We start from the raw sequence: 19,733 nt of genomic DNA on the forward strand, positions 1-19,733 counted from the left end.
TTCAGGTATTTTCTATACAGTTGATCCTGCCCATATAATAAAAAGCTTGTTTTTAAGGCTATTCACTGCTGCCTTCTTCGTAAGAGAAAACCAAATTTCCATTTACAGTGGATTAGTTAGATAAATTGTAGTATAATTACACAGCGGAATAATTATACAGCTGTGAAAAGGAGAAAATGTCAGTGAACTGTGTGGAAGAGCTCCAGAATGTGTTGCTAAATGTAAAAGCAAGGAGCGAATGGTGTGGATGGTGAACACTGCTGATTGTGTAAATAAGTGGGAGGAGGAAACCAGAACATATATTTCCGTATATGCATAAGGGAATACTGGAGGAACACACTAGAACTAACAAAAGTGGGTACATCTGGGGAGCAGGGGGCAGGAAAGCATTGGATGAGAATCAGGTGGGGTAGGGTTTTCAATAAAAACATCAATATTTTTTAGATCTTTGAACCAGGTGAATATATTACCTCTTCTGAAAACTTATGCTTAGCTTGTTTGGAGTTGAAGGAAAGGAAAAACTTTCCAAAGAAAATACATTTGGGATCTCTCTCTCTGACCTCAAACCAAGAGATGGGCTTGAGAGGAAACAAGAGAGAGAACAGACATGTGCCCTGGGATGGAACCTTCCCTCCCATCCCAGTCATCTAGCCTTTTACAGGGTGACTTTGTAGGTCCTTGTATCAAGAGTTTATTTCCAAGACTTCTCTGGTGTCCAGTGGTTAAGAATCTGTCCTGCAATGCAGGAGACATGGGTTTGATCCCTGGTCAGGGAACTAAGATCCCACATGCCGAGGAGCAACTTAAGCTTCTGCACCACAACTACTGAGCCTGCATGACACGACAAAGATCCCACAGGCTGCAACTAAGACTGGACACAGCCCAATAAATAAATAAGGTTTTAAAAAGGAGTCCATTTTCCCACCTTTTTAATCTGGGCTTGACCATGTGACTTTTTTTTAATCAAAAGCCTATAATGGGATGAAATGACATCGTGCAGCTGCTAAGGCTGGACCTTGAGAGGCCTTGAAGCTTCTACTTTTGCCCTTTTGGAATGTAATTCTACCACATAAGGAAGCTGGGTCCAGTCTGCTGGAGGATGAGGCCCCAGGAGAGAGAGAGGCTCGGCTGACAGGTGACACCAACATCTAGATGTGTGCAGGAAGCCCTCTTGGACTGTCCAGCCGCAGGTAAGCTGCCGGATAACTACAGCCCTATGAGCAATCCCAGGAGAGGAGGGTTGCTAGATTTAGTAAGCAAGCACACATGACACCCAGTTAAGTTTGAAATTCAGATTAAAAAAATACTTTTTGAATATAAGTCTAACCTGTGCAATATTTGGCTTCCCTGGTGGCTCAGACAGTAAAGAATCCACCTGCAGTGCGGGAGATCTGGTTTGATCCCTGGGCTGGGAAGATCGCCTGGAGGAGGGCATGGCAACCCACTCCAGTATTCTTGCCTCAAGAATCCCATGAACAGAGGAGCCTGGCGGGCTATAGTCCATGGGGTAGCAAAGAGTCAGACATGACTGAGCAACTAAGCATATGCAATATTTGAGTGCATATACTCCAAATTATTCATTGTCTGACATCCAAATCTAACTGGGCATCCTGCATTTTATCTGGTAACTCTCCAGGAGAGACCATCGGGAGATCCTCCCAGCTAAACCAAACTCAGTACAAGTGACTAAATGAAAAAAACTATGAACAAAGAAAATGGTTGCCTTCTTAAGCCACTAAGTTTTAGGGTGGTTTACTATACAGCAAGGAGTAACTGATGCAGGTACACATGAGGATCTCAGTGGGGCCTAACCTATACTCAGGCCTTGCTAGGTCCTGCCTGTCCCCCAGGTTCCATTCTCTAGGCCTCCTTTTGCCCATTTAAAGTTGGGGTGAGGCCTTGGTGGGTCTTGCTCTGAGTCCCTGACCCTGACCCGGCCCAGCTCCGCCCACACCCCAAGTCCACTCTCAGCCCTTCCTGGGTCCCAAAGCACTTACTTGAGATGGGGATGGGGTGATGCTGGCTTCTTGGCCTCTTCGCCCTGTTGGGAGGCGCTGCGGCCCTGCACAGGGGGCCGGGGCTGCGAGGTAAAGGGTGCGCTTGACTTGGGGGCCTGGTTTGGAGAGCTGCCTCCAGATGCACGGGAGAGCTGGGGAGACCCTGGTGATCTCTGCTGTGGTGATCCAGACTGAGGGCTCAGGGGTTGCTGGCCTTGTGGGGAGAGCCTCTGCTGGGAGGGGCTCCCAGATCTTGGGGGCTGAGGAGACTGAGCTGAGCGAGGGCCCCCTACAGGGAGAAAAAAAGGATTCCATTCAAATTCTTTTAGGATCAATAAGACGGTGCACAAGTGTCACTTTGAGGATGTTCATCACAGGGGTCTTCCTACCAGTGAAAAACTGAAACTGATATAAACGCACAACTGTAGGGGAGCTGACTGGGACGTTAAGAGACAGTCATGTAATGGAATGTGCTATGTCATCAAGCATGATGTGGCAGAACAATATTAAATGATATGGGATATTGTTGATAATACATGCTAAATATTAATATATATTAACCCAGTATTTGTGGGTTAATTACATTTTGGCATGTATAAAAATACATGCCTGAGGCAAAGGAAGGACTCCTTGCTCTGTCCAAGGGAGCAGGCTATGTATGCTAAGTCACTTCAGTGGTGTCTGACTCTGAGATCCCATGGACTGTAGCCTGCCAGAGTCCTCTGTCCATGGGATTCTCCAGGCAAGAATACTGGAGTGGGCTGCCATGCCCTCCTCCAGGGAATCTGACTCAGGGATGGAAGCCACATCTCTTCAGTTCAGTTTAGTTCAGTCACTCAGTCGTGTCCGACTCTTTGCGACCCCGTGAATAGCAGCACACCAGGCCTCCCTGTCCATCACCAACTCCCAGAGTTCACTCAGACTCACGTCAATCGAGTCAGTGATGCCATCCAGCCATCTCATCCTCTGTCATCCCCTTCTCCTCCTGCCCCAATCCCTCCCAGCATCAGAGTCTTTTCCAATGAGTCAACTCTTCTCATGAGGTGGCCAAAGTACTGGAGTTTCAGCTTCAACATCATTCCTTCCAAAGAAATTCCAGGGCTGATCTCCTTCAGAATGGACTGGTTGGATCTCCTTGCAGTCCAAGGGACTCTCAAGAGTCTTCTCCAACACCACAGTTCAAAAGCATCAATTCTTTGGCGCTCAGCTTTCTTCACAGTCCAACTCTCACATCCATACATGACCACAGGAAAAACCATAGCCTTGACTAGATGGACCTTTGTTGCCAAAGTAATGTCTCTGCTTTTGAATGTGCTACCTAGGTTGGTCATAACTTTTCTTCCAAGGAGTAAGCGTCTTTTAATTTCATGGCTGCAGTCACCATCTGCAGTGATTTTGGAGCCCAAAAAAATGAAGTCTGACACTGTTTCCACTGTTTCCCCATCTATTTCCCATGAAGTGATGGGACTGGATGGCATAATCTTCGTTTTTTGAATGTTGAGCTTTAAGCCAACTTTTTCACTCTCCTCTTTCACTTTCATCAGGAGGCTCTTTAGTTCCTCTTCACCTTCTGCCATAAGAGTGGTGTCATCTGCATATCTGAGGTTATTGATATTTCTCCCAGCAATCTTGATTCCAGCTTGTGCTTCTTCCAGTCCAGCGTTTCTCATGATGTACTCTGCATAGAAGTTAAATAAGCAGGGTGACAGTATATAGCCTTGACGGACTCCTTTTCCTATTTGGAACTAGTCTGTTGCTCCATGTCCAGTTCTGTCTGCTGCTTCTCAAGTGCTCCTCCTTTGGAAGGTGGGCTTGTTGCTACCAGCGCCCTCTGGGAAGCCCCGTCACTAAGGGAGCAGCCGTCACTCAGTCAGCGGCATTTGCTGCATTATGGCCCACTGCTTGTAGAGCTCCTACTCTGTCACAGGAGCTGGAAATCTGGATTTTATGTAAAAGCTTCGCATTTTTAAATGTTGGTTTGCTTTTCTGTTTTGTTAAACTCACCATAGGTTAAAAAAAAAAACATTTTTTTCTACTTTTATCTTAAATCTCCCCTCTTTCCCCAACACTCTGCCCCTGAAGGCTGATTAATATCTTAGAAAATCTGGACTCTTACTCATTCATTTATTAACTATTCATTTAGTCCCTATTATACAGATGGGATTCATCAAGAGACTAGTAATTTTTTTGTTGTTGTTTTTACTTTACAATACTGTATTGGTTTTGCCATACATCAACATGAATCCGCCATGGGTGTACATAAGTTCCCACTCCTGAACCCCCCTTCTACCTCCCTCCCCATAATATCCCTCTCGGCTATCCCAGTGCACCAGCCCCAAGCATCCTGTATCCTGCATCGAACCTAGACTGGCAATTTGTTTCCTATATGATATTATACATGTTTCAATGCCATTCTCCCAAATCATCCCACCCTCTCCCTCTCCCACAGAGTCAAAAAGTCTGTTTTGTACATCTGCGTCTCTTTTGCTGTCTTGCATACAGGGTTATCATTACCATCTTTCTAAATTCCATATATATGCGTTAGTATACTGTATTGGTGTTTTTCTTTCTGGCTTACTTCACTCTGTATAATCGGCTCCAGTTTCATCCACCTCATTAGAACTGATTCAAAAGCATTCTTTTTGATGGCTGAGTAATACTCCATTGTGTATATGTACCACAGCTTTCTTATCCGTTCATCTGCTGATGGACATCTAGGTTGCTTCCATGTCCTGGCTATTATGAACAGTGCTGCAATGAACATTGGGGTACATGTGTCTCTTTCAATTCTGGTTTCCTCGGTGTGTATGCCCAGCAGTGGGATTGCTGGGTCATAAGGCAGTTCTATTTCCAGTTTTTAAGGAATCTCCACACTGTTCTCCATAGTGGCTGTACTAGTTTGGATTCCCACCAACAATGTAAGAAGGTTCCCTTTTCTCCACACCCTCTCCAGCATTTATTGCTTGCTGACTTTTGGATCACAGCCATTCTGACTGGTGTGAAATGGTACCTAATTGTGGTCTTGATTTGCATTTCTCTGATAATGAGTGATGTTGAGCATCTTTTCATGTGTTTGTTAGCCATCTGTATGTCTTCTTTGCAGAAATGTCTATTTAGTTCTTTGGCCCATTTTTTGATTGGGTCATTTATTTTTCTGGAATTAAGCTGCATGAGTTGCTTGTATATTTTTGAGATTAGTTGTTTGTCAGTTGCTTCATTTGCTATTATTTCCTCCCATTCTGAAGGCTGTCTTTTCATCTTGCTTATAGTTTCCTTTGTTGTGCAGAAGCTTTTAATTTTAATTAGGCCCCATTTGTTTATTTTTGCTTTTATTTCCAATATTCTTGCAGGTGGGTCATAGAGGATCCTGCTGTGATGTATGTCAAAAAGTGTTTTGCCTATGTTCTCCTCTAGGAGTTTTATAGTTTCTGGTCTTACGTTTAGATCTTTAATCCATTTTAAGTTTATTTTTCTGTATGGTGTTAGAAAGTGTTCTAGTTTCATTCTTTTACAAGTGGTTGACCAGTTTTCCCAGCACCACTTGTTAAAGAGACTGTCTTTAATCCATTGTATATTCTTGCCTCCTTTGTTGAAGATAAGGTGTCCATAGGTGTGTGGATTTATCTCTGGGCTTTCTATTTTGTTCCATTGATCTATATTTCTGTCTTTGTGCCAGTACCATACTGTCTTGATGACTGTGGCTTTGTAGTAGAGCCTGAAGTCAGGCAGGTTTATTCCTCCAGTTCCATTCTTCTTTCTCAAGATTGCTTTGGCTATTTGAGGTTTTTTGTATTTCCATACAAATTGTGAAATTATTTGTTTTAGCTCTGTGAAAAATACCGCTGGTAGCTTGATAGGGATTGCATTGAATCTGTAGATTGCTTTGGGTAGTATACTCATTTTCATTATATTGATTCTTCCAATCCATGAACTTGGTATATTTCTCCATCTATTAGTGTCCTCTTTGATTTCTTTCACCAGTGTTTTATAGTTTTCTATATATAGGTCTTTAGTTTCTTTAGGTAGATATATTCCTAAATATTTTATTCTTTTCGTTGCAGTGGTGAATGGAATTGTTTCCTTAATTTCGTTTTCTACTTTCTCATTATTAGTGTATAGGAATGCAAGGAATTTCTGTGTGTTGATTTTATATCCTGCAACTTTACTATATTCATTGATTAGCTCTAGTAATTTTCTGGTGGAGTCTTTAGGGTTTTCTATGTAGAAGATCATGTCATCTGCAAAGAGTGAGAGTTTTACTTCTTCTTTTCCAATTTGGATTCCTTTTTATTTCTTTTTCTGCTCTGATTGCTGTGGCCAAAACTTCCAGAACTATGTTGAACAGTAGTGGTGAAAGTGGACACCCTTGTTTTGTTCCTGACTTTAGGGGAAATGCTTTCAGTTTTTCACCATTGAGGATAATGTTTGCTGTGGGTTTGTCATATATAGCTTTTACTATGTTGAGGTAGACCAACCTAGATAGCATATTCAAAAGCAGAGACATTACTTTGCCGACTAAGGTCCATCTAGTCAAGGCTATGGTTTTTCCAGTAGTCATGTATGGATGTGAGAGTTGGACTGTGAAGAAGGCTGAATGCTGAAGAATTGATGCTTTTGAACTGTGGTGTTGGAGAAGACTCTTGAGAGTCCCTTGGACTGCAAGGAGATCCAACCAGTCCATTCTGAAGGAGATCAACCCTGGGATTTCTTTGGAAGGAATGATGCTAAAGCTGAAACTCCAGTACTTTGGCCACCTCATGAGAAGAGTTGACTCATTGGAAAAGACTTTGATGCTGGGAGGGATTGAGGGCAGGAGGAGAAGGGGACGACAGAGGATGAGATGGCTGGATGGCATCACTGACTCGATGGATGTGAATCTGAGTGAACTCCAGGAGTTGGTGATGGACAGGGAGACCTGGAGTGCTGTGATTCATGGGGCCACAAAGAGTTGGACACGACTGAGCGACTGAACTGAACTGAATGTTCCTTCTATTCCTGCTTTCTGGAGAGTTTTTATCATAAGTGGATATTGATTTTTGTCAAAGGCTTTCTCTGCATCTATTGAGATAATCATATGGCCTTTATTTTTCAATTTGTTAATGTGGTATATTACATTGATTGATTTGCGGATACTGAAGAGCCCTTGCATCCCTGGGATAAAGCCCACTTGGTCATGGTGTATGATCTTTTTAATGTGTTGTTGGATTCTGATTGCTAGAATTATGTTAAGGATTTTTGCATCTATGTTCATCAGTGATATTGGCCTGTAGTTTTCTTTTTTTGTGGCATCTTTGTCAGGTTTTGGTATTAGGGTGATGGTGGCCTCATAGAATGAGTTTGGAAGTTTACCTTCCTCTGCAATTTTCTGGAAGAGTTTGAGTAGGATCGGTGTTAGCGCTTCTCTAAGTTTTTGGTAGAATTCAGCTGTGAAGCCGTGTGGACCTGGGCTTTTGTTTACTGGAAGATTTCTGATTACAGTTTCAATTTCTGTGCTTGTGATGGGTCTGTTAAGATTTTCTATTTCTTTCTGGTTCAGTTTTGGAAAGTTGTACTTTTCTGAGAATTTATCCATTTCTTCCACGTTGTCCATTTTATTGGCATACAACTGCTGATAGTAGCATCTTATGATCTTTTGTATTTCTGTGTTGTCTGTTGTGATCTCTCCATTTTCATTTCTAATTTTACTGATTTGATTTTTCTCCCTTTGTTTCTTGATGAGCCTGGCTAATGGTTTGTCAATTTTTTTTATCCTTTCAAAGAACAGCTTTTGGCTTTGTTGATTTTTGCTATGGTCTCTTTTGTTTCTTTTGCATTTATTTCTGCCCTAATTTTAAAGATTTTTTTCCTTCTACTAACCCTGGGGTTATCCATTTCTTCCTTTTCTAGTTGCTTTAGGTGTAGAGTTAGGTTATTTATTTGACTTTTTTCTTGTTTCTTGAGAGGTATGCCTGTAATGCTATGAACTTTCCCCTTAGCACTGCTTTTATAGTATCCCACAGGTTTTGGGTTGTTGTGTTTTCATTTTCATTCGTTTCTATGCATAATTTGATTTCTTTTTTTATTTCTTCTGAGATTTGTTGGTTATTCAGAAGCGTGTTGTTCAGCCTCCATATGTTGGAATTTTTAATAGTTTTTCTCCTGTAACTGAGATCTAATCTTACTGCATTATGGTCAGAAAAGATGCTTGGAATGATTTCAATTTTTTTGAATTTATCAAGGCTAGATTTATGGCCCAGGATGTGATCTCTCCTGGAGAAGGTGCCGTGAGCACTTGAGAAAAAGGTGAAATTCATTGTTTTGGGGTGAAATGTCCTGTAGATATCAATTAGGTCTAACTGGTCTATTGTATTATTTAAAGTTTGTGTTTCTTTGTTAATTTTCTGTTTAGTTGATCTATCCATAGATGTGAGTGGGGTATTAAAGTCTCCCACTCTTATTGTGTTATTGTTAATTTCCCCTTTCATACTTGTTAGCATTTGTCTTACATATTGTGGTGCTCCTAAGTTGGGTGCATATATATTTATAATTGTTGTATCTTCTTCTTGGATTGATCCTTTGATCATTATGTAGTGTCCTTCTTTGTCTCTTTTCACAGTCTTTGTTTTAAAGTCTATTTTATCTGATATGAGTATTGCTACTCCTGCTTTCTTTTGGTCTCTAGAGACTAGTAATTTTCTTTCAGCTTCTTGGCAAAGCAAAATAAAATAATAATACTTTTTGTTTGAGCACATAGAAAAGAATTAACTTATATGTAGATAGTATTTGCTTAGTATTTGCTTTAGCACAGGATCAGTGCTAAAAGATGATGAGGTTCCTTAAAAGAGAACTTGACTTTCACTGAGTTGAAAATGAGTAGTGAGTTCAAAAAACAAGTTAATAATGTGATCTTGTTAATTTGGGAACTCAATGAAAGCATTGTGTTTTAATTAGCCCTGGTATTTTTACTCTAAATGTTAATTCAATGAGCATTTTCTTTAATTATCCTAATTGGTTTTTAATTGATTGTTTTTCAACTCACTAAAAGTATGTGTAGCCTCCTGTCCCTTAAAATAATATCTCTTTATTTATCAAGCATGTCTCTACTCTGAGCTGGAGAGGAAGCAAGAATACAGTAGCTCTCTGTTTTAGAAGTGCTCTGTGCAAATGTGGCTGAAAAAGTAAGTCCTGGGGCAGAGTGGGAAAGGAGAGGGTAGGGCAGAGACACAGCAAGAGCCTGGCAGGGTGATGAATCAGTCGTTTTTGAACATTCTATAATCAAAGAATTATCACCTGGCAGGAGAGCAGTGGGCTACAGTAGTTATAAGTGTTCTTAATGATGACAATCATTAAGAACAACATGTATATTATCATTATTGTGCTGTTTGTTGTTGTTGCTTAGTCACTAAGTTGTGGTCAACTCTTTGCGACCCTCATGGACTGCAGCCCACCAGGCTCCTCTGTCCCTGGGATTTTCCCAGGCAAGAGTACTGGAGTGGGTTGCCATTGCCTTCTCCAGGGGATCTTCCCGACCCAGGGATCGAATTCATGTTTCCTGTATTGACAGTTGGATTCTTTACCACTGAGTCAGCAGGGAAGCTTAGTAAGAGACAAATTATTAATAGTGAGTTTTAAAAAATATAAGAGTTTATTCTGGCAGTGTCTCTTTATATCAGCATAACTGCTTTCCTTACAGAAAAATCCATAAGAATAAAGTTCTTGGCATCCTTGCTGGCCTCAAAGGTTTTGATAATCCCTTTTGTCTCCTTTTGAGGTCCCTATCCTGTTTCTCCATCTACTTGACATCTCTTTGGACCCAGATTTTCTTTTTTTTGGCACACTGTGTGGCATGTGGGATCTTAGTTCCACTGCACTCCCTGAGGTGGAGTGCAATCCTCTGGATTGCCAAGGAAGTCTCTAATAGTGAGTTTTTAACAGTTAAAGTTCCTGATGGCTCAGACAGTAAAGAATCTGCCTGCAATGCAAGAGACCTAGGTTTGACCCTTGAGTTAGGGAAGATCCCCTGGAGGAGGGAATGGCAACCCCTTCCAGTATTCTTGCCTGGAGAATTCCATGGACAGAGGAGCCTGGTGAGTTATAGTCCGTGGGGTCCCAAAGAGTCGGACATGACTGAGTGATGGTTATCAGCAGTAAATTACCAGTACCTACTAAGCACTACCTCCACAATGGGACACCTTGCTAGTTTTAACTGCTTCTCTTGCATTATCTCACAGACAGCTCCCCCTTACTAAACAGGCAGATGTCATTTCCTCCTTCATCATTGTGGAAACTGAGCCTCTGAGAAGTGAGGTAACTTGCCTAAGTCTGCCAGAGGGAGACACTGTAAGAAGATTCAACTGTTCATCTGCCTGAAGAGGACCCAGTGTTGACTGGTACACAGTTGTGTCAGTGCTGCAACTTCCCTCTTCTTAAACGCTTTCTGCTTTTCCAGGAAGAGAAGCACAGACGAGAAAGATGAATGGGTGTTTTATGTAAGACCTGTGGAAGAGGAAGCCCTTTGCTGCCCAAGGCTTATTTTCCCAGGAAGCAATGAATCTATTACATTGATAAAGGTGCCTGGGGAGGTCCTAGTGTGATAGTAGTGCTTTCTTTCCGATGGGTCTTAAAGCAGGTCCTTAAAAGACCACCGCGAAAATGCCTGGCCTGGCATCTTGCGGTGAAGCTGTCCTGAGGCCCTAAGCTGGCACTAGAGCCATGAGGGTGCCTGGAAGGTTCCAACATCGAGAGAGGACACGGGTGACTTTCGCCCCAGGCCTGAGTGTGAGAACCCGCAAGCAGCTGGCAGCCCAAGAGAAGGGGTTAGTTACTGCCACAATCTCCTTTCATCTTGTTGTCAACAGTTCATCCATTCTCTGATAAATGGTGGCATTTACTTAGTAATACTGGGATATTTTTGAGGAATGATTCGAATTGACAAGGTTCTATGTAATGTTCCATTTTTCTTTCTCACTCTTGCTGGTTGGCTTATAAATCTATAATCAGGCACTGCTAGCGGCTAGGAAGCAGGCACTTTCTAGAAGATCTGAAAGATCAGACTTGTAAACATGCCATTTTCTTGTGCTTCCTTGCACAAAGCCTCAACACCTACCTCTGTAAAAAGGAAATACCCCTGTTTTCATTGCTGACATGTTAGGAAGCTGAAAATGAGACCATAAATGGGAAAGTCCCTAGCACAGCGCCTGGCACATATTAGGTACTTAATACATTTACTTTCTGTCTTTCTTCCCTCCTTTCCTGACTTTAAGGGAGTGACAACCCCATGGTCTCATTCATTCTGCACACAGAGCAAGGGAATAAGTCTGGTGATTAAGTATTAACATGGAGTTTTTCAGAGTGCCTTCTTGAAAGTCACATGTGGATCCCTCAGGGCATTTCAGCAACGTTGCTGGATGGCTTCTCTTGGTGGGTGGCTCGTCATGGGTCCTACCTTGTGTGGGTGGCCGTGGCTGGGGTTGTCCAAGTGGAGGACCCAGTTGGGCTTGCCCAGGGGATTTTGCTGGTTTAGTCTGAGAAGCCTAAAGCAGAAGAGAAAAGAAGACTGTTGTGGCCACTACAGCCGTTCACTTCCTGGGTGGGAGGGCAGGACTTGTAAACATCTGTTTGTTATTGAGGTGCTCAGTCGCTCACTTGTGTGATGGACTGTAGCCCGCCAGGCTCCTCTGTCTATGGGATTCTCCAGGCAGGAATACTGGAGTGGGCTGCTATTTCCTTCTCCATCGTTATTGAGGTAAAACTTACATAATGTGCACAGGACAAATCGTTTCTACACGTGGAGACGCCTGTGCAATCACCAAGCAGGTCAAGACAGAACATTTCCAGGGGAGAAGGCTGCCCCGTGCCCTCTCCAAGCCAGTGGCCTTCTTGAGAACAAGCATCTTTCTGACATCTGTTATCACAGATTTGTTTTGAGGGGGGAAAGGGGGATTAGGTTTTGAGACTTGCTTTTCCAGAAAGCTGGAGATCTAGCAAATTCTTTGGAGAACCATCTGGTAACCCCCATGGTGAGGATCAGGGAAGACAAGCGCTCTGTGTCAGCGTGAAGAGGCTGGAAGATGAGGAAACGGAAGACGCAAGAGTCCCTGTTGGCCAGTGCCCGGGGAGCACACAAAGGGCGTGTGTGTACATGTGGGCATGAGTGTGCGTGCGCGCGCACACACACACACACCTGCTCACCACTCAGGCCCGGGACGGAGGGCACAGGCAGGACAGCTGGCTTCATATGATGATAATGTCTGCCTGCGGACACTCAAAGCCCAGTTGAGACCATGTTTTTCTCTCCAGGGTGGCAGAGAGAGGAAGGGCCCCTCAGAGCCTCCCAAATGTCCCTGTCAGGAGCAGGGGTACAAACTCTCCCCCAAGCCCAGCCCCACCCACACCCCAGTTCTTTCTCCCCAAGTCGGTTCCTCCCTGGGTGCATCTCCTCTGGATCAGGGCACCCCCTCCCAGACGGCCAAGTATCTCTCATGCCTGTACACTCTCTTACCCAAGGCCTCAGGGGCGAGGATACCATGCCCCCTGGCATCAGGAGTTGGCTCATTTTGGAGATGACAAGGTCGGCCATCAGCTGCTTGTCCTCTTCCACGTGCTCGCCAATCAGGGGCATTGAGCTGTCCATCACCTGCGGGAGAAAAAGGAGCCCTGAAGGAGCTTCATGCCAGGGGAGCCTGGCAGCTGAGCAGTGCATCCCAGGAAGGTGGGCTCAGACCTCAGGACAGAAGTGAACACTAGATGGCAGTGTTCTCCACGCAAATCCCCGGCCCAGCGCTTCAGCTGGAAATGACCCCCGTGGAGACAGCCAATTACCCGCAGTTCAGTCTAAATCAACTCCCTGGACTCAGTTCAATTCAGTCTGCATTTGCTGGGTCTCAGACATGCGACCAAGGGTGAGGAGCCTTTGCTGACCTTTTCTGCTCTTTTCTTTGGGGAGCCGGTCTCTGCCCCCTCCTTTCCCACCTTGGCCCCTACCGAGGATTGGGGCCAGTTTCTTGAACTTTGGCCCAAGGTCAAGGTTTTCCACAAAGCCAGAAGCAGTGAAGGAAGGGGCTCAGTTATGATCAAAAAATGACATGGGTTGGAGTCAACTCAAGGTTCAGAGAGAAGAGGGAAGAGGCAAGGCCAGTTCTCCGGGATTCTAGCAGAATAAACTGCAGAGAAATTTCTTCCACAAGGAGAAGGCTGCTTCTCAAAGGAGGCACACTTGTAATGCGAGGGGCCCTGAGAGATCAGGGGCTTCCCAGGTGGTGCTGCTGGTAAAGAACCTGTCTGCCAATGCAGGGGATATAAGAGATGCGAGTTCGATCCCTGGGTGGGGAAGATCTCCTGGAGGAGGGCATGGCAACCCACTCCAGTATTCTTGCCTGGAGAATTCCATGGACATAAGAGCCTGGTGGGTTACAGTCCATGGGGTTGCAAAGAGTCAGACACGACAAGTGACTTGGCATGCATGCATGCTGAGTGATCACATTTGTGCATCCACTCTTTTGGCAGATGGAGAAACCAAGGCCCAGAGATGGCAAGGGGCTTGCTCAAAGCCATGTAGGCCAATGATCCAGGTGGTTCCCTAGGCATGGACAGAGGTAGAAGGTCTTGGGTGGGTTGGTGGAGGGTGGGGCCTTGGTGGGCTCTCTGTCTCCTCCCCAGCTATAGGAATCCAGCCTGTTTCCCCAGCTCACCGCAATCTAATTCTCCATCTGGTTTCCTCTTTTCCCAAGCTCTGGACTCACCAGGTTCTGTCTGCCATCCAGGTCCCTGGGCAGGTCATTGACTCTGCCCACTCTCTACCTGGCTAGCCCTTCTCATCTGTCAGGAATATCTAGCTGGTCCTTCCTCTGCGAAGCCTTTTTGGCACTCCTGCCATCCTTGCTTTGGTTGTCTCACCATCTCCTGTTTATGTGTGTCTCTCCAACCAGATTGTGAGCCCCTGGCTTGGGGATGGGCCCTGTGTCCAGACAGGTATGCCCTTGATAAGTACCTGCTGAATGGAAGGACAAGTCCTGCTTTTATCGATAAGGATACTAGTAAGTGCTGTATGGTTTTACTAGGTGCCAGGCGCTGTTTGAAGCACTGGGTGGAGATCTCACATAAATCTCAGAGTATCTCTTTGAGATAGGTACCATTATTGTTCTTCTCCTGATGGGAAAGCTGAGGGTCAGAGAAGTAGCAAGTTCCAGGACAGTGAGCACTCCTACATCTCAACAATCACCAAACAGCTCTGAGTAAGAACTGGGAACCGGAGACCTGGTTTCCAGGCTCTGGTTCTCCTAGGGACTCATGGTATGATCCTGGCAGCTCACTTCTCATCTGTGGGCCTGTTGTTTTCCTCAACTATAACCTGAGGGGGTTGGGCAGCTGCAAAGACCCTTGCATCTGGGACTTTTAGGAGCCCATTAATCTAAAGCACCTACTATAGTTGTTGCTGTTTGGTTGCTAAGTCGTGCCCAACTCTTTGCAACCCCATGGACTGTAGCCTGCCGGGCTCCTCTGTCCGTGGGATTTGCCAAGCAAGAATATTGGAGTGAGTAGCCATTTCCTTCTGCAGGGGATCTTCCTGATCCAGGGATCATACCAGTGTCTCCTGCATTGCAGGTGGATTCTTTACCACTGAGCCACCAGGGAAGCCCTATTATGGTTGGGCAGCTGAAAAGCAAACTCAAGGATGTGAACGCAGATTGTATTAGCAAATTGAGCTCCCTGTGGGTTGGGCCTGGGTCCTTGGCTTTCTGGATCCCATTGCCCGGCACAAGGACAGTCAGTCTCTCAGTCAACGTGGGCTGAGCTGAGTTATGACTGTGGCGTCTGAGTGTGCACAGCTCTGGCTTTTCTCTTCCTGACCCTGCCTGCCCACTCCTTTTTTGTTCTGGTTTCTGTTTCCTATGTTCCCTACAGTGGAAAACAGCCACCACAATGAACCTGAGGTCAGAGCATTTTGCAGTCCCCACGGTGGACACAGCTAAAGGAAGTGGACGCTCTGGTCTCCCCAGGGAAGCATTTTTCCAGTGAGCAATGTCATTCCCTGGACAAGTCATGGAGGACAAGTTCAAGGGTCTTTCCCCTGAGTATTTCACTGTGAGGATCTTCACATGTCACTCAAATTTTATTTTCTTACCACAGAGGTGGCTAAAGAAATCAGTATTTTTAGATCCTGTCTTTGTTTTTTAAAATACCTTTTATCTTCCTGGTAAAAAGTTCCCTATCTCCCTTGACCCCACTCTAAACCAAAAAGCAAGGGAAACAACTCTGTAATGTTTCTGAGAGAGGAAAAACAAGTCTGAAAAGCCATTCTTTTCCCCCGAAACATTTTTGAGAAGTTGTTTTCTTGTTTTTTAAAAGTCCAAACCCACGATTTTTCTTTTCAGATGTGGAAGGTCTTTCATCCCTGACCCTCTGAATGTCTGGAGGCATGGAGCCTGGGCCCACGGGTACAAACTTTTGTTTCCTAAGAGTGAAAGTTGAGGAAACTCAGAGAGGCAGGAGCTCTCAGGGGCAGAGATAATGCTAAACTGAGAGAGAAGGAACTAAACTCACAGAAGGGAGGGGGAAGCAGCCCCAGAGTCCTTCATCTGCTGACTGCAGGCCCCTCTCTGAATGGAAGCTCCAGAGCAGAGTCCCTGCTACCCTGCTCACGGCCGTATCCCCGGCTGGGGGGCTGGTGTCCAGAGGAGGAGCTGAACAGTGAATGAATGGATGGGTGACTGAATCAGTGACCACTTGTGTGTCAAAGCTGAGTTCATGTCTGGTGGTCCCATGAGGAGATGCAGAGGCAGGAGGGCCAGGGAGGGATTCAGGAGATGCAGTGCCCTGGGCATGGATCTGAAGTGCCTAGGCGTCCTCCGGAAGGTGGGCACCTCATTCCTCCAGGGAGCAGCCTGGGTCTGACTCAGAAGCAAGTGTGCAGGATGGTGGCTCCGCTCCTGGCCCCTGCAGTGTCCCCCAAGAAGGGGCTGCTGCGGGGATTTCAGGCTTGGTGGCCACTGGACTTGAGGGGAGAGTTTTTTTACTGTGCCACGGGGATCGAGCCCACACCCCCTGCACTGGGAGCATGGAGTCTTGCCCACTGGGCTGCAGGCGCTCCTGAGAGCTGCTTTCTAGAGCAGGACTGAACTTGCTAATATAGATGGGAACCCATCCTTGGAAGTTACCGGGCCTTCCTTGGGGCAAGAGTGGGCAGAGGGGCTGTGCCCACCCTGGACTCCCTCCCCTCCACCTCCGAGCTGGCCAGTCTAGGGGCCAGGGTGGGAGGAATGCCTTCCTGGCATGGCAGGAGGAGACCAGCAGGGCTCCCACCCCTCCAGTCACTGGTCCTGGCTCGCTGCGGGTCCTGGGAGTGGTGCAGGCACGCGGGGCTGGAGCACTAGCCGGCTCTCGCGGTCATCCCAGCCATGTGCTTCCCATTAACTGCCCACACCCAGGGGAGGGGGCAGCCGCAGGGCGCTCCCTCACGTGTTTTGGCCGTGTGTCAGCACCACCCCCTCTGCTGTGGTGTGAGGAGAAGGCCACAGAAGGGAAGTACTGGAGGGACTGGTGGGGGTAGTGGGGGTGTGTGAGCATAGAGACGTGACGCTGAGGAGAGAACTCTGAGCCAGCGCAGCCTTTTCAGGGGAAGCCACGGAGAGCCATGGGCTCTGGCGGGGGCCAGGAAAGGGTTAGGAGGGGAGGGGAGCTGTGAGGTCAGGAGAGACACAGGGGCGCCATGGCGTGGGAGGAGGACTGTGGGATTGAGGGAGGCCTGGGGAGGAAGTCATGGGGGTAGGCAGGGGAATGGGAGGCCCACAGGGACCCACAGGCGACAGCTCTGGAGGGCAGCAGGGGCTCGTTGGCCTGTGAGATGCCGGAAAGTTGAGGGAGAGATTCTGGTACTCTGAGCACTCTGAACCTCTCTCATATATTTGCCTCCGTTCTCACCCCGTTCCTAACCATCAGTGCCCCGCAGTGACTAGTGCACCATCCTCCCCGCCGGCCGGCACACTCCATACGTGTCTTGTTCAGGACTCTGTCTCCAGAACTGCCCCACACCAGGCCCATGGGAGCCCCTAATATATGTTTGTTGATTGAACAGATGATGGACTCTTCACGGTGACTGTGGAAGTGGACTCTCTTTACCCGCTTGGACACTAAGAAAATTTAACAGACTGGAGGGGACAGAATTTTGCCAACTCTTGGCCCAGTGCCCTTCCCCTATTGTTAGGGCCACAAGTGTTGGAAGGTTGTCAAACCTCATGCCCAAAGTCATCAAAGTCCAGGGCAGGACCCCCGGGCACAAAGATGCAGCCAAGAGGGTGGATGGGGGTACGTGAGGGCAGTGGGTGAGAAGGCTCTGGGAGCCACTCCCTGAGGCCTAGGCTGCTTGTGCCTCAGCCCTGACCTAAGACACAGATGACCACACTGGAGGTCACACCTGGACTCCTTCCCTCTGGAATGCCTGCCCAGGGGCCTGGTTCCGGCCAGGGGGAACTCCTGCTCCATTGCTCACCTCTATGATGTAATCTCTGCCATCTTTGCTGTGGACAGCCTTGACAGCACAGATGTCCAGGCCACCAAACATCTCCGAGCAGCTGTCCACCCACAGCCTGTACCTGCAGGGATGGACAGACAGTGAGTATGCTGCACAGGGGGCACGAGCGGGAAGCAGACGGCGAGAGATGCAGAGACGGGGGAAGGAGAGACCCAGAGAGACACCCACAGGAAAAACAGGCCAGGAGACAGACAGTGACATACGCACAAACACATCCATTCAGAGATGGAGAGAGACAGGAAGACGTAAGAGACAGAGATGCACGAGAGACAGAGAGGCAGAGAAACAGAGGCAGTGGGAGAGCCAATGGGTAAAAAGAGAGGCAGAGATGTAGAGGGACAGTGGGAGACACGCAGAGGGAGAGAGGTTAGACAGGGAGCTAGGCAGGCAGGCGACAAGCAGGATGAGGGGGGCAGTGAGGGGAGTTGGGGTGATCTCAGAGACCTGACCTCCTTCCCCTCCCCAGGACTTTGCTGGCCCCCCAGTACCGAGGAGCTTGTCCTGCCCCCAGCTGGAGCTGTCCTGGACCCCAGCTGCTCCTGAAATCCTTTTCCCTTGGGAAAACTGCTTGAAGGGCCCCAGAAATCCCTCCCAGGCCCAGCCTGCGGGGACAAAGGGTGTATTCTCCCCCTTGCCTGGGGCACGCAGGCAGAGGAGCCTGGCAGGCTTCTCCAGACTGGCCCGGGGGCCTGGCCCTCTGGACCTGCTGCTTTTGTTCCCTTTCCAGCCACTTGATGGCTGTAGGGTCCGTTTGCTTTGCAGAAGATCTCAGTGCTGGACTCTGACCCTGCAACAAGGGGATGGTTGTATCTTCCCGGCCTTGTGCTTGGCTTCCTTCGTGGTGGCTGGATTTGGAGTCACAGGGGACTTTGTGTCAATGTTCTTGCTTTTCTCCCCACCCTCCAGGGTCACATGGGGCACGCCTGCTCATAGATCTATTTGTGTCTCTGAGCCATAAGGCCTGGAATGAGCTGAAGTGCTCTCAGAGCTGGCTCTCTCATCTCTGCTGCTAAGTCCCCTTGAGGCACTGAGGCTACTGACCATGAATTTGCAGAAGGGAAAGTGGATTCCAGGCCTGAGCAGCCCCACTCCCATGGCAGGGAATGGCCCATGGGGCCTGGAACTGAGCAGAGCCAGGGAGATAATGACCTGCTGGAGACACCTCTGAGCAGCGTGCGAGGCCCGGGGAAAGGCTGGGCTTACGTTCTGGAAAGGTGGTGGAGAAAAGGGCCACGACTGCCCCTTGAATGCCCACTGGGGGAAGGCTGTCACTCCCCCAGACCAGGGGGTGCAGTTGTGCCAGGGAACGAGCACAGCCCCTGAGACTGGAGAGCACAGGTGGGCACCCACCTTGGGGGTGGCACCTGGGACTGGCGGGAAGGGAAGGAGACCACTATTTCCAGTGCACTCCCTGCCACTGAAGATCCCTTTCTCATCAGCCCTCTGGCTTGGGTGCATTACCTCCAATCTACAGCTGAAGAAGTTCAGAAATGGTAGTTAACCTGTGTAACACAGCTCTGAAGGAGGCAGGACCACTCACTTTAGTTCATGCTGTTTCCTCAGCTTAGAGCCCTGGACGGGGAGTTCCACAAGGGCAGGAACCATGTTACACCCCTCCCCTAAGTCTCAGTCCGTGTTACGGTAGCACAGTGGTCCCACTTCACTCTCTCGGGGCAGAGGCGTGACACAGGAGTATCTGATTACAGGGCTGCTGCTTTCTGGGTCATAGTGATGGCCTCCACGATGGTCATGTGACTTAAGTCAGGCCTATCAGTGAATAAGGCTCAACTCCAGGCTTTGATTGAAATGGTTGGGAAAGACATCTTCCTTCTGCTGGACTCGACACAGTTAAGCTGTAAGCCTGGGGCCGTTTTGGATCACTATATGAGTGAGCTGACCGGAATGAAGCCAACATGGAAGAAAGCTGGACTGAAGTTGGCAGTGAAAGTGAAAGTCTCTCAGTCGTGTCCGACTCTTTGTGACCCCATGGACTGTAGCCCACCAGGCTCCTCTGTCCATGGAATTCTCTAGGCAAGAGTACTGGAGTGGGTGGGTAGAATAAGTTCTAAAGACCTACCTGGAGCCGCACCTCTGAAGTTTTCATTGCCACAAGCCAGTAAATCCCCTTTGGCTCCAACTAATCCATTTTCTGAAACTTGCAACTGATACAGAGTTCTTGAAGGGAAGGGTTGGGTCTTTTCGTCTGGACCTCTTTAGCGCTCAGCATA

The 19,733-nt window shown here is 47.3% G+C and overlaps 1 protein-coding gene across 4 annotated transcripts in view; it reads right to left on the reverse strand.

Moving 5' to 3' along the window:
- SYN3 (synapsin III) overlaps window positions 1-19,733 on the reverse strand; it is a 486,177-nt gene that overhangs the window by 8,634 nt on the left and 457,810 nt on the right. For all 4 annotated transcript variants that reach the window (XM_042247181.2, XM_027967692.3, XM_042247182.2 and 1 more), the window contains 4 exons: window positions 17,464-17,566; window positions 12,478-12,612; window positions 11,422-11,509; window positions 1,998-2,286 (listed from right to left, as the gene is read on the reverse strand). In XM_042247181.2, the coding sequence (XP_042103115.1) occupies window positions 1,998-2,286; window positions 11,422-11,509; window positions 12,478-12,612; window positions 17,464-17,566 (615 nt within the window). The remainder of the gene's footprint in view (window positions 1-1,997; window positions 2,287-11,421; window positions 11,510-12,477; window positions 12,613-17,463; window positions 17,567-19,733) is intronic.

The sequence above is a fragment of the Ovis aries genome, chromosome 3 (genome assembly GCF_016772045.2).
Source record: "Ovis aries strain OAR_USU_Benz2616 breed Rambouillet chromosome 3, ARS-UI_Ramb_v3.0, whole genome shotgun sequence".
Taxonomy (NCBI): domain Eukaryota; kingdom Metazoa; phylum Chordata; class Mammalia; order Artiodactyla; family Bovidae; genus Ovis; species Ovis aries.